This window comes from Neopelma chrysocephalum, unplaced genomic scaffold (assembly GCF_003984885.1).
Source record: "Neopelma chrysocephalum unplaced genomic scaffold, ASM398488v2 Primary Assembly neopelma1_42, whole genome shotgun sequence".
NCBI lineage: Eukaryota > Metazoa > Chordata > Aves > Passeriformes > Pipridae > Neopelma > Neopelma chrysocephalum.
In genome coordinates, this window is record NW_020897700.1 from 1,775,020 (window position 1) to 1,787,079 (window position 12,060).

At 49.4% G+C, this 12,060-nt stretch overlaps 3 protein-coding genes across 15 annotated transcripts in view; 2 read left to right on the forward strand and 1 right to left on the reverse strand.

The window, feature by feature from the left end:
- Window positions 1-781: 781 nt before the first annotated feature.
- Window positions 782-3,554, forward strand: SLC10A4 (solute carrier family 10 member 4). Its single transcript, XM_027676841.1, has 3 exons — window positions 782-1,358; window positions 1,730-1,940; window positions 2,605-3,554. The coding sequence occupies exons 1-3, from the start codon at window positions 976-978 to the stop codon at window positions 3,118-3,120; spliced, it is 1,110 nt and encodes a 369-aa protein (XP_027532642.1). The 5' UTR covers window positions 782-975; the 3' UTR covers window positions 3,121-3,554.
- Window positions 3,555-3,787: 233 nt separating this feature from the next.
- ZAR1 (zygote arrest 1) lies at window positions 3,788-5,284 on the forward strand. Its single transcript, XM_027676842.1, is given in 6 exon segments — window positions 3,788-4,249; window positions 4,252-4,397; window positions 4,540-4,576; window positions 4,662-4,754; window positions 4,824-4,898; window positions 4,978-5,284. Coding segments are annotated over 6 exon segments (951 nt in total). The 5' UTR covers window positions 3,788-3,793; the 3' UTR covers window positions 5,122-5,284.
- A 3,228-nt stretch (window positions 5,285-8,512) lies between these two features.
- The window catches only part of FRYL (FRY like transcription coactivator), a 163,882-nt gene continuing 160,334 nt past the window's right edge, over window positions 8,513-12,060 (reverse strand). For all 13 annotated transcript variants that reach the window (XM_027676348.1, XM_027676349.1, XM_027676350.1 and 10 more), the window contains 2 exons: window positions 10,797-10,993; window positions 8,513-10,461 (listed from right to left, as the gene is read on the reverse strand). In XM_027676348.1, the coding sequence (XP_027532149.1) occupies window positions 10,203-10,461; window positions 10,797-10,993 (456 nt within the window). In that variant the 3' untranslated portion in view covers window positions 8,513-10,202. The remainder of the gene's footprint in view (window positions 10,462-10,796; window positions 10,994-12,060) is intronic.

A 12,060-nucleotide genomic window follows, 5' to 3' on the forward strand; every position in this document is an offset into this window, starting at 1 on the left:
TCAGAGGCTGCCCTCCTCTCTTGGGAGTTCCTGCCCTTGCGAGTCCAGTCTGGCATCCTACACAGTCCTTTATTTTTGAAGGTACAGGGTGACACAATTATTAAATGAAAAGTAAATGCTGTAAGCACAATTTTATGACTGAAAACAGTATAATCACCTTGGATGTGATTTTTGGGTGATGGACTACATTTCTTACCCTGGTTTGAATACTTGTGTGCCTGTGAGCTTGCCTGCTTCCTCTGCCTTTACTGACTGCCCTTTAAAAGGTACCCCTTCTCCTTAGAAGCTTCTGGGACCCCATCAGCATAAAGCAGTGCCTCCTCGACCTCCTAAAAGGGCTTTCTATCCTTCCTCATGCATTCCCGAAGCTTTCACATCAGATGGTCTGGAGAGGGAACAAGCTTGGCTATCCCTCAGCAGAGGGATCTGGTGCTGCGCACCCACATCGGGTGACACTGAGACGCTAACTGACGCTAATTCTAATGTCGATGCCGAAGTAAATCCCCTGATACCTCAGTTCCTCCGCTGGAAGATTCGGGCCCTGCCCCGGCCCTCGGGAGGATGCAGGTGGCTGTGCCGGCTCCAGACTCGGGTTGCCGGGGTCGCGCCGAGGAGGGGGTTTCGGCCGTGAGCCCTTCTGCCGCCTGCGCTTCTCTCCGGCGGGGCCGGGCGGCGCTGGCGGCCGGGAGTGCCTGCCGTCGAGGCGGCTGCGAGACACCGCCCACGCCGGGGGTGGCCCCGCGTGGGTCCAGGGACGCGCGGGCGGCGCCTGCAGCAGACAGCGGCGAGGGACCGCGGCCGCAGCGCATCGGCAGCGCCCAGAGAGCCGCACCGAGCCGAGGCGGGGCGGGATGCGGGCTCCTCTGGCCGCCGGGGCGAGCCGTCCCCGCATCCCGCACTGACGGCCCCCCCGGCGCCCGCTCCCTGCTCTGGGGCTTGGCCGGGAGCCGGCGGCTCCCCGGGGCCGCGCAGCCCATGGCCAGCTCCGCGCAGCCCCCGGCGGCCGCGGGGGGCGGCCCCGACGGCGGGTCGCTGACCGGGGGCGGCGAGGCCTTCGGGGACCGCTCCCTCAGCCAGGGCCTGAGCGTGCTGGTGGGGCTGGGGCTCTGCGTGACCATGCTGGGGCTGGGCTGCGCCGTGGAGCTGGGGCAACTGGGGCAGCAGCTGCGGCGGCCCGTAGGGCTGTTGCTGGCGCTGCTGGGGCAGTTCGTGGCTATGCCGCTGCTGGCCTTCCTCCTCGCCCTCATCTTCGCCCTGGATGAGGTGGCGGCCGTGGCCGTGCTGCTGTGCGGCTGCTGCCCCGGGGGCAACCTCTCCAACCTCATGTCGGTGCTCGTCGACGGGGATATGAATCTCAGGTAGGCGCCCCGCTCTCCTTCACCCCCAGCCGGCCGGGCTGCGGCGGCCCCGGGACGCGAGGAGGGTTCGCTGGGCACCTGCCGCCGGTGGAAGCGGGATGGACGGATGCGCGGACGGACGGGCGGGCACGGCGCGGTGGGAATCTGCAGCACTGCTCTCCTGCTTCTCCCGGGGCAGATCTTACGCGGACCCCGACACACGCCTCCTGCCCTCTCCCCTAAAAAGCCTGCCCGCGCCCCGGCCGGGGCGGGGAAGGAGGTGGTCTCTTGCCGTGAGAAGCGCCCGGCCGGCTGCAGAGCCCTCTTACCGAGGGGCTGCCCCCCGGCCGGGCAGGCGGTGATCCCGTGTCACTTTGGTTCCCCCGGCGCAGCATTATCATGACGGCCTCCTCCACTCTGCTGGCTCTTTTCCTGATGCCCCTCTGCCTCTGGATCTACAGCCGCCACTGGATCAACACGGCCGTAGTGCAGCTGTTGCCCCTGGGGGCGGTGAGCCTGACGCTGGGCAGCACCCTGCTGCCCATCGGCCTGGGGGTGCTCATCCGGTACCGGCACCCCCGCGCCGCCGACCTCCTGGTCAAGGTAGGCACAGGCCCCGGGGGGGAGGTGGGCGGCCGTGCTGCGGGAGGATGCCCGGGGGCGGCACCAGTGGACGGGGGTCGGACGGCAGTAACCTTTCTGGTCCCTCCAAACCGAGGGTAGCTTCACACAGGCATATTCAACTACTTAGGTGGAATACCAGGACTTACAGTCTTGAAATAAAACGGTGGGGCAGAGACGGAAAGCGAGGGAAAGGGCGGGTTACCCCCTACAACAGTGCATGGAAAGGAGGGCAGCGTGGCACTGCACCCTGGGAGTCATCCTGGACCCTCTACCTGAAGCATTCCCCAGCACCCCGCTTTCTCCCCACTTCAGCTGCACCCAGGGCAAGTGAAACCAACCTGCAGGCATGGCCATGCTTCCTGAAAATATGCAGCTAAATTAGCTTAATTGTGAAAGGAAGCACAAGCCCTGGCTCTCTTGATTCCCAGCAAGTCATCCCAAAGCAAAATGATGGAGGGTGACCTCAGCCCCTTCCTTTCCTGGGATATGATCAAACACCACCAAAATCCCAAGCCAGGAGCAAACCCAGGAAGGGCAGCGCAACCATGTTTTGCAGTTTAGACTCTCTTAGCAAGTGTCTACCTCCTATGCTTACCCTTTTAAACTAATAACCCCTGTGTTCGATGTCTGTATCTGTTGCCAGATTTCTCTGTGGTCTCTCTTGGTGACTCTAGTGATTCTGTTCATCCTGACTGGGACCATGCTGGGCCCAGATCTGTTGGCACACATTCCTGCATCTGTCTACGCCATTGCAGTGCTGATGCCTCTAGCAGGGTATGCCTTGGGATATGGCTTAGCCACGGTCTTTAAAATGCCCCCACACTGCAGGAGAACAGTGTCTTTGGAAACAGGATGCCAAAACGTCCAGCTCTGCACCGCCATCCTAAAACTCACCTTCCCCCCGGAGCTCATAGGGGGCATGTACATGTTTCCCTTGCTTTATGCGCTTTTTCAGTCGGCAGAAGCAGGTCTCTTTGTACTGGTATACAAGATGTATGGAAGAGACAGCTACAAGCAAGATACACTCGGAGAAGAGGAAGACACAGATATTTCCTACAAGAAACTGAAGGAAGAAGAGGTAGCCGATACTTCATATGGCACAGTGACCACAGAGGAGCACAACTCCATTCAGATGGAGCCAACACAGACAGCGCTTTAGGCGAGATAAAGAGGTGTCTCCCTGGGATGTGAATGTGTGTTGTGCTTGCAACCAGGCTGGCGCTGCGCTCGCTGCTGTGCAAGCAGAGTTGCCCAGCCTCCATTGTTTCTCCAGCTGCTCCCATTGTACAAGGTGATGTGTGTTTATTACTGTGACAGTTCTACTTCTTCAAAAAGTAAATGGAGGAGGGCGTGAAGGTAAAAAGTATCATTGTGATGCAGACCAGTAACTGTAAAACTTTATGTAAGGAGGCTGCTGCCCGGCTGAGTGCAGCAGAAAGAAGGAGACAGCGTTTAACAAAGGCAAAGCCAACTCAGTGCCAGTACGGATGAAGGGAAAAACCACCTCGCGCGTGTATCTCTGTGCCTCCCACCTGCTGTAAAAGCATTGTGCTCGTTGTTCTCACCACAAATACATGGCGAAGCCGAACCAAACCCGTGTTCTCCTCTGTCTAATCCCGCGGGGGTAATTAAAAGCCGCGCTGCCCGGTTCACCTGAGGCGCTGTGCGTTGCATGGGGGGATTGCCCGAGGCCCAGTACCAGGCGGAGACGGGAAGGGGCAGCAAAGCCGGCGCCCGTCGGGGGCGGGGGAAGCCCGTCCCCGCCCCGGGGGTATTTAAGGCCGTACCTGCAGGGAGGGCACTCCGGGTACGGTGCGATGGCGGAGGAGGGGATGGCGAGTTACCTGTACACCGCCTACCACCCCTACTCCTACCGCTACCCGCCGCCCAAGGGCAAAGGGGGAGCGGCGGGCGGCTGGCGGCCCCGGGGCAGCGGCTACTTCTCGGGTTACGGGGACGCGGCGGCGGCCGCCGAGTACTTCGACAACTACCAGCGGGCGCAGCTGAAGGCCATCCTGTCCCAGGTCAACCCCAACCTGACGCCGCGGCTCCGCAAGGCCAACACCAAGGAGGTGGGCGTGCAGGTGAACCCGCGGCAGGACGCCTCGGTGCAGTGCTCGCTCGGGCCCCGCACGCTGATGCGCCGCCGCCCCGGCCCCGCCGCGCCGCGGCCCCGCGAGGCGGAGCAGGAGCTGGGCAGCCCCGCCACCACCAGCACCCGCGCCGTGCGCTTCCCCCGCACCATCGCCGTCTACTCGCCCATGGCGTCCCGCAGACTCACCGCCTTCCTGGAGGAGCCGAGCGCGGAGCCGGAGCAGCGGCCGCAACAGCAGGACAGGGTGGCGGCGGCCGTCGAGGAGGAGCCGGCCGCGCTGAGGGAGCAGCGGGAGGCGGAGGCGGCCGCCGTGAGGGCAAGCTGGGAGAAGCCCACCGAGGGTGGTGCCGAGCCGCTGGGGCAGCGCCCGGCCACCACCCCGGAGCCGCCAGCGGCGACGGAGACGGGCCAGGAGGAGGAGGTGGAGGTGGCAGAGGCAGCGCGGGCAGAGCCGGCAGAGCCGCCGGCCGCACCGCAGAAGAGGGAGCCGTCGGCGGGCAAGACCCGCCTGCGCTTCCAGGTGAGGGGTGGCCGGGGGGGAGTGGAGCGGGGCCGGGCTGGCCCGGGAGGTGCCCGCCCCGTCGAGTAACAGTTGTCCTCGGCAGTTTCTGGAGCAGAAGTACGGGTACTACCACTGCAAGGCCTGCAACATCCGCTGGGAGAGCGCCTACGTCTGGTGCGTCCAGGGCACCAACAAGGTAGGGCTCGGATCGTCCCCGCGCGGCCCCCTCGCCGCCGCCCCCCTGCTGACTCCGGCCTCCCCCCAGGTCTATTTTCGGCAGTTCTGCCGGACCTGCCAGAAGTCCTACAACCCGTACCGTGTGGAGGATATCACCTGCCAGGTAAGGGACGCCCTCCCTGCCCCGGGCCGGGCGGCCCCTGGGTCTGGCCACCCTCCCCGACCGCCGCCTTCTCCCTCAGAGCTGCAAGCAGACGCGGTGCACCTGCCCCGTGAAGATGCGCCACGTGGATCCCAAGAGGCCCCACCGCCAGGACCTCTGTGGCAGATGCAAAGGGAAACGCCTCTCCTGCGATAGCACATTCAGTTTCAAATACATCATCTGAGTGGGATAGGGGCTTTTTTTGGTTTTGTTTAGGGCTCTTCTAGAAAACTGCAAGTAGAGCAGATTTTTTTGTTGTTGGTATTGCTGAAGATACTCAGTGAGGTGTAGCTAGGAAAGCATGAAAATAAAAGTATTGCAAAGCATACTCAAATGATCAGGTGGGTTCGTGCATGTTGCAAAATCTGTAACTTGCACAGGGGAAGAGCCCACAAGTGTTTTGTAAATCGGTGATGGTTTTGGAAGCACCTGGCTCAGGACCTTGTAGAATTTCAGGTGGAAACGGTTTCTGTTACTGCTCCTACTCTTGAACTAATCAAACACTTGAAGTTAACATCAAATCAACATTTACAGTAGGTAGTAGACCATCTTTCATGAACTAAACACATTATAGTATTCACTTACTGTACCCACTTCTAGTCCATGTAGAAAGTATCCTGCACCTGTTTTTCATCACTAGAAAATGATTGAGGAAAGCTGTGTAAGAACTAGGTCACTCTTACTGGTACAGCTGGTCTGCATTTAGCTAAGCTGGTGTTCTTGTCTGTAGACTAAAGCCAAAGAAAGCTTTTCAGGGATAGTTTTCACAAAATGCTGAGGAACAGAGTCACTGATGTTATGGTCTCTTAGTAATGTGTTGCTCATCTTTCTTGTGCAAGCTTATCAAGAGAAGTGACACTTCAGAGGCTCAAGGTACAATACTGCATCTGCCTGGCTTCCTCTTCAACCCATAGATGAAGCACTAGAGCTGTGTGCTTACTGGATTACACTTGAGGAGTTTGATCTAGTTATGGTTTAGATGCCTGCCATCAGGGAAGGATCAAACTCCCATACCCTTCTAGGGTTGAGTTTGCAACTAGGAATTGTACTCTTGGTGTTTGGTAGTAATGACAAAACCAGCACTCTTTACTCCCAGACAATGCTCTCTGTTGGTGTTGTCAGTGGTGATGCCCTGTGTAGGGGCACCATGCTTCAGCAGAGTGTTACAAACTGACTAGGACTAACCACAGCATCACTATCTGAGCAGATTCAAAAGCTACTAAAACCTACACTGCCACCCCCAGTCTACTCTTTAGCTAAGGAGCTGGGTAAACTTAGAGGAAAACATACGTTTCTGAGAATGCTACTGAACACCAATTTTGAAATAGAACACCATAATGCACAAAGCCTTTTGCAGAACTCTAGAGGTAGCTTCTCTTTGAAAAGAGTGATTTATCTTGGTTATCACAAACTGGTCTACATCTGTACCTAGCTTACTTGAGACCACTATTTTAAAGACTAAAGGGAGAACTATTCTGAGCCCATGCTGTACAGCAGCTTCAGGGCCAGGTGGTTTTGCATCTCCAAGTGGAAACTAGTATATGGCTGGGTAGGCAAACAATATCCCTTGTACAAATATGTCTGTTTTGAGGGGCAGTGTTAATCCTGTAGGTTTAACTCATCTTGCTTTATTTCAATATACCCCTTGAACCTGCTGCAGTGACTAAGGCTTAATGCCTCAGTGCCAATTTATTGCCGAGTAATTTTATTTATTTTTGCTGTGTTCATTATTATAGCAGCATGAGGCATTCTGGGAACAAGTAGGCCTATCCCCTCCAGAGCAGAATACTGTTTTATTTCATACTTCTACCTGAAGTGTTTTTCCCTGTATCACAGTGAAAGTAAATACCCCTTGCTTTACCAGCTCACTCAGGCTTTCAAAGCAAGTTTCATCCTTGCTCTGATCAACTTGAAAAGTACACCTGCAGCTGGGCAGTTTTCTGTGGGTGTGTGTGCCTTGTACTCACCTGCAGGTACTGTAATGAGCAGTGGCAAGTCTCCAGCTTGAGGAGGAATCAGTTGGGACCCTCTCTGCAAGCCATCCAGCCACACTGCCTCAGCTTGCAGTTGCAGCTGTGATCTAGGATGTCTTCTAACTTCTGGGCATATTCCCCTCTAAGGGTGTTCTTCAATACATTTTCCTATTTGCCTTCCCCATTCTAATGGTCTGTTCCTGATGTATGCAGTGAGAGCCTAATGGTGATGAATTTGTGCACGTTGATAACGAGTCTGAGAACTGAAGCTCTGTGCCATGTCAGTATCAAGTCATATGGCAACTAATAGCAATATGAGCAGTCAAGTGCTTCCTACTTTTACATGTATTCTCACAAGTGTTGCTTTGAGGTTTACTTGCTGTGAATATGGTGACTCTTACATGATTATTATCAGTAATAGCCCAAAGTGAAATTTAGTACAACTTAAGGGTTGTCATCCCCACTAAGCAGAGCAGCAGTTAGTTCTGCTTGATAAGATGTAGAACAGGCCTAGCGGATGTGAACTTGGTGCTTCAGCAGCAACTTGTCCAAGCAAGCAGCTGATGAAGGTTCCCAGGGCAGGTAGCAGCAAAGAGCCACCCCTGCTTTCATTAGCTACTGCAAAGTTTCATGACTTGGAGGAGTAGAGGGCAGTGGACAGCCATATTAAACAAGCTTTCCTTTATCCTATAGCATTCCTCAGTTCCATAGTAGCTCTACATGTCATCCCTCTTACATAAATATATTCAGTGCTTTTACTGCTCGATGCCAAAGTACAGTTCTGTATTTCTCTAGTTCCTTTTCAATTTTACTGCCCTGTCATGTCCTTGACAGCACACGCTGTGTGTCATGGGCACTGGTTCCCAGACTCAGCAGGAAGAAGGAAAGCAACTCCTGACCTGTGTGATTATGCAAAGTGGAAAGAAACAGCCCTTGTGTTGCCAGTTCTTCAAAGATATCTTGAACTTGCCCTGTATGGCTTTTTCATGACGGGATTCTTTTGCACATGTTAGCTCAGTCAGTGCTATATTTGCTGCATCTTACTGGAGCTGTCTGATGTTTTGTTTTTTTCTAGACAGCTTTACCATAGCTTCAGATTTGGAAAAGACCTGGCATCAGGTAATGCAGGGTGGCAGTTTATGCAGTAGTTGAGGAGTAATTTTTTAAAAGCTTCACAAAGTTAAAGCAATATCACACACCGTCAGCTGGTGTGCTTCTGCTCCATAGGGCAGGTTCCACTAGCCATTATAAATGGAGGAAGATGTAAAGCATAAGGAATGACATATATGAATTCAGGTTTGAGTTTCATGAGAAATCCATTAACAGTTTCAGAAGATGCCTAGGAAAATGCTGCTGCAATGACAGGACATAAAAGGAAAAAAACATGACTTCAGGGCACCCAGGCTTCTGTTGTCAGTGTTTGGTCTGCTTAGCTAAAGTATTTAAAATCTAGCTTGTAAAAATACACAAAATGACAGATACAATGTCTTTTATTTTTACAAAAAAAGCTGGTAAAAGATGATGTAAATAAAAGTGTAATGTGCCCCTAAATAAAACTACTTATCCCTGGTAAATACTAATTAAATAATTAAAAACACCATCTACAGTACCACAAAACCATCAAAATAATTCAATTTTATCAGGGACAGGGGAAAAAAAAATACAGTGAATATGGATGTGCCTTGACCAGTTACAGAACTTGTTAGGATAACATAACTACTGTCAGCAGTCCAACAGTGTGCACAGTGCCTTCAATTAATGCATTTCAGCATAATTACATTTCTAGTGGGGTCTAATTCCCTCAAAAAGGCAGAGCTAAGAATTTCAATTCCACATTCTAAACTCTGGAATTAGAGCCCATTAAAAAAAATCACAGTGGGTAAGAGATGTATATAAAAATACTGGGTGTTCCTTTCAAATCACAGGCATAGTGGGACTACATTCTTTTTTTCTTTTTTTTTTCTTTTTTTTTTTTTCTACAAAATGCTATTGGTTTCAACAGAATCCAGTTTGTTTTATGCTACAGACTTTGACACTGAACTATGAATATATTGCCTGTTTGCATGTTTTGGTAGTCAGTCATTTATTTTTTTTCTATATAGTCCCAATTCCTTAGGCTGCAGTTGAGTCACGAAGACGCATATACGTGCATTCAAACTCTTCAAACCCTGCAGACTACTCAGACTGCAAGTACTGCATGTGACTACCACGAGGGAACCCCCCTTCCCCTCATAGCTTTATACACCTACTGTTTTAACAGTGCATTGCACAAATTTACAAGAAAAATACTGGTTTTGCACTATACAGTTTCTAGAATATATACAGAATAAAATAAGTTAACTTCTAATGAGAATTGCTGATGGGCAGCATATATCTTTAATATACATTTTGAAGTCTCTGCAGGCAGCTACTTTTTGGTTAGTTGTTATCAATATTTGTAACATAAGCACTGGTCAGAGAACTGAGCAGCATTCCAATAAAGTTAACAGATATATTATTTCTTTTAGAAACACTGGAAAATCCCAGTTGAAAATATTATTAAATGTCCTAACATTTACACACTATGAGGATTAGATCTAATAAAATAAAATTTCTTCAAAAATAATCTTGCAGCTCTTTTAAGCATGCTCTGAGACCTTATTTAACAATCATCCATACCTTCAAAAAACAAACTGTCACATAGCCATACATTCTAACTCACACACATAATTTCCTTATTACAGACAACAAAAGCAAATAAAACACTGAGAAGTCAATGTTTTTTGCAGTCGTAAGTTGTTCTACTCATGTTGGACCGCACATTCTTCATGACATTGCAAAGTGTCGCGTTAGGTATTAGTTGATGATTATATCTACTACTGCTGGAAAAGCCAGGAAGCCTTGCAGGTCTTCAGCCAAAATAAACCAGCCTTGATTTTAGCATCATCCCACCTGCGATACTGATTCAACCTGTAGAGGCTGTTACTGCAAATATCATTTAGAGTTCTGTTATAACAGAAAATAATGCATATGTATGCATTACATTTAAGCCCTTTTCCTTTCATGTAGTTTTTATAGTTAAATTTAATAAAAAAATACTGCTGCCACACAGGCTGCTGTGTAGAAAGAGCAGTCAAGTAGGATGTTCACTTCAATTTTCAGATTTTTACTTTTGATGAAACAGTTTCTTGCTGTGATAAAATTGTGTTGGTTGTCAGGATTGCTGGAAGCTTGTTTTTATGTTTTTCATGAAAGGTGCTCAATAATAGTCCGAAGTGTCATCATCATCAGTTCTTTTCTAAATGACAGCTGTTCAGAATCCAGTGCTCACAAGATTTATTCCTGGTCTGATCTTCCCTAGAAGCTGATAGGATTGCACCATGCGTAGAGACTCTCGAATTTCTAGATTAAGTTCCATCAGCTTTGAGCTGGCCTCAGACATATCTTGGTTGGAGCCTACAACTGCGAAGCTGCCGGTCTGGCCAAGTGTCTGGTGACGGAAATATATGTGCAGCAGTGTTTGAACTGGGTCATCTTCAGAACTGCCAAAGATGTCATGGGGCCAAATAGATCTGTAAGCACACAATATGGATTTAAACATTAAAAAAATTAAATGTTTACATATTCTTATTCTTTAAACAGACACTTGAACAGAAGACATCGGAAAATGCAAGAGAAATGTTTCTTCCATAGAGTCCTGATAATTAACTGTATCATGTTTAAAGAACAAGTACTACTAGTATTGCTTTTTTTTTAATTGCAAGAGCTTTAATGAAACAACAGTGCTTGTCCTCTTCAAAAAGGACATCCAGCAAGAGCTGAGAAATACCTGGAATAGTGCGTATCCCTGTTTTTAATGTAAAAAGGTCCACTAAGAAGCATCTGAAAGCAATCCTTAAGCACTTACCTGAAAGCCTTGACCTGTGCTACAGCTGACACAAACTCCTTGTTTCTCAGGGTTTCAATGAGAGAGTGAATAGCTGTTTCTGTGCTAGCTTGGGAAGCCTCTGCAATTTCAACTTCTTCAATACCACTGTCAGACGCAGCCTCAGCCTCTTTAAGACAGCTCTCCAAAAGAGCAAGTTCTTCAGACATGTTTATGACCTAAAACAAGTATAAGTTACCTTTTCTTGTTTAAACGTATTTTCAGCCAATTTAATTTTCAGCAGATCAGATTTACATTTCCCCCCCTCTCTTTACAATAATAAATGAGAAACAGAAAAAGTACACCCAAATATTTGCTGCAGTTGTTCAAGTATACAGTTAATTTAATGTAATGGCCCAAGCGTCCATGTCAGGTATTTGGGCTTTCCCCTGATGAAGTTTCCTTCCTAGTTCTTTTAAAATTTATTTCAAAAAACACATTTCTTTTCCCTTACATTACTTAATAACAAACTGACAAGAAAAGTTAAACACTACAGAAAAGTATAGCAATGGCGTTACTACAAGGACAGCTTAAATATGGAGAAAAAATCAAGAAGACTGGTAACCCAGCAAAGGAACTGTAATACAGCCTGTATATATAATAATACTATCTTTGGCTTTAGCGCCAATGCATGAGTAAAACACAAGGGCATCTCTCAGAACATGATTCTGCATCTGACTAACTTAGGCAAGAAGTGGGACTGATGTGATGCCAACCTTCCACAACATTCTTCACACAGAAACAAACTTATTTGCAGCCTCTACAAAAATCTGAAAATACAAGTGAGGAACATACTTTTTTTTTTTCCAAAGCTACTCATAAGCCAAAGACTTTCAACCAGCTTTTTCATTTTACTCCCTACTCTATCAAGTAAGACCCAGCCTATTTTTTTTCCTGCTACCTCTGTTTACTGCATTCCAGACCCAGGGGAGAACTTTCAGAAGATATTATTAATAGCATAATGCACACAGATTAACTCAATTAAGTTCACGTACATACCACATGCACAACTGAAGGACACCTTTTACTTCTGAAGTCACTACAACTAAAAATCAGGCATAAAACATCTAGAATGTGCTACTAACTGTGCTTGGGATGGGAACTAAGGTTGCAGAACAATTGCATGGTGGCTGCAGTGACACAGTTAAATAAATCAGTTGGTAGCAAGTGATGGTGTTTGCAATAGGAAACACCAGGATGATGGAAAGGGGCTTCATCACAGAACGCTGTTGAGTGCAGTTGATAA

What these genes read in the sequence shown, in the direction of transcription:
- SLC10A4 (XM_027676841.1), top strand. Translation starts at nt 976, where the DNA reads ATGGCCAGCTCCGCGCAGCCCCCGGCGGCCGCGGGGGGCGGCCCCGAC. An exon ending in GACGGGGATATGAATCTCAG is followed by an intron (nt 1,359 to 1,729) that starts GTAGGCGCCCCG and finishes CCCCCGGCGCAG; the next exon opens with CATTATCATGACGGCCTCCT. An exon ending in CCGCCGACCTCCTGGTCAAG is followed by an intron (nt 1,941 to 2,604) that starts GTAGGCACAGGC and finishes ATCTGTTGCCAG; the next exon opens with ATTTCTCTGTGGTCTCTCTT.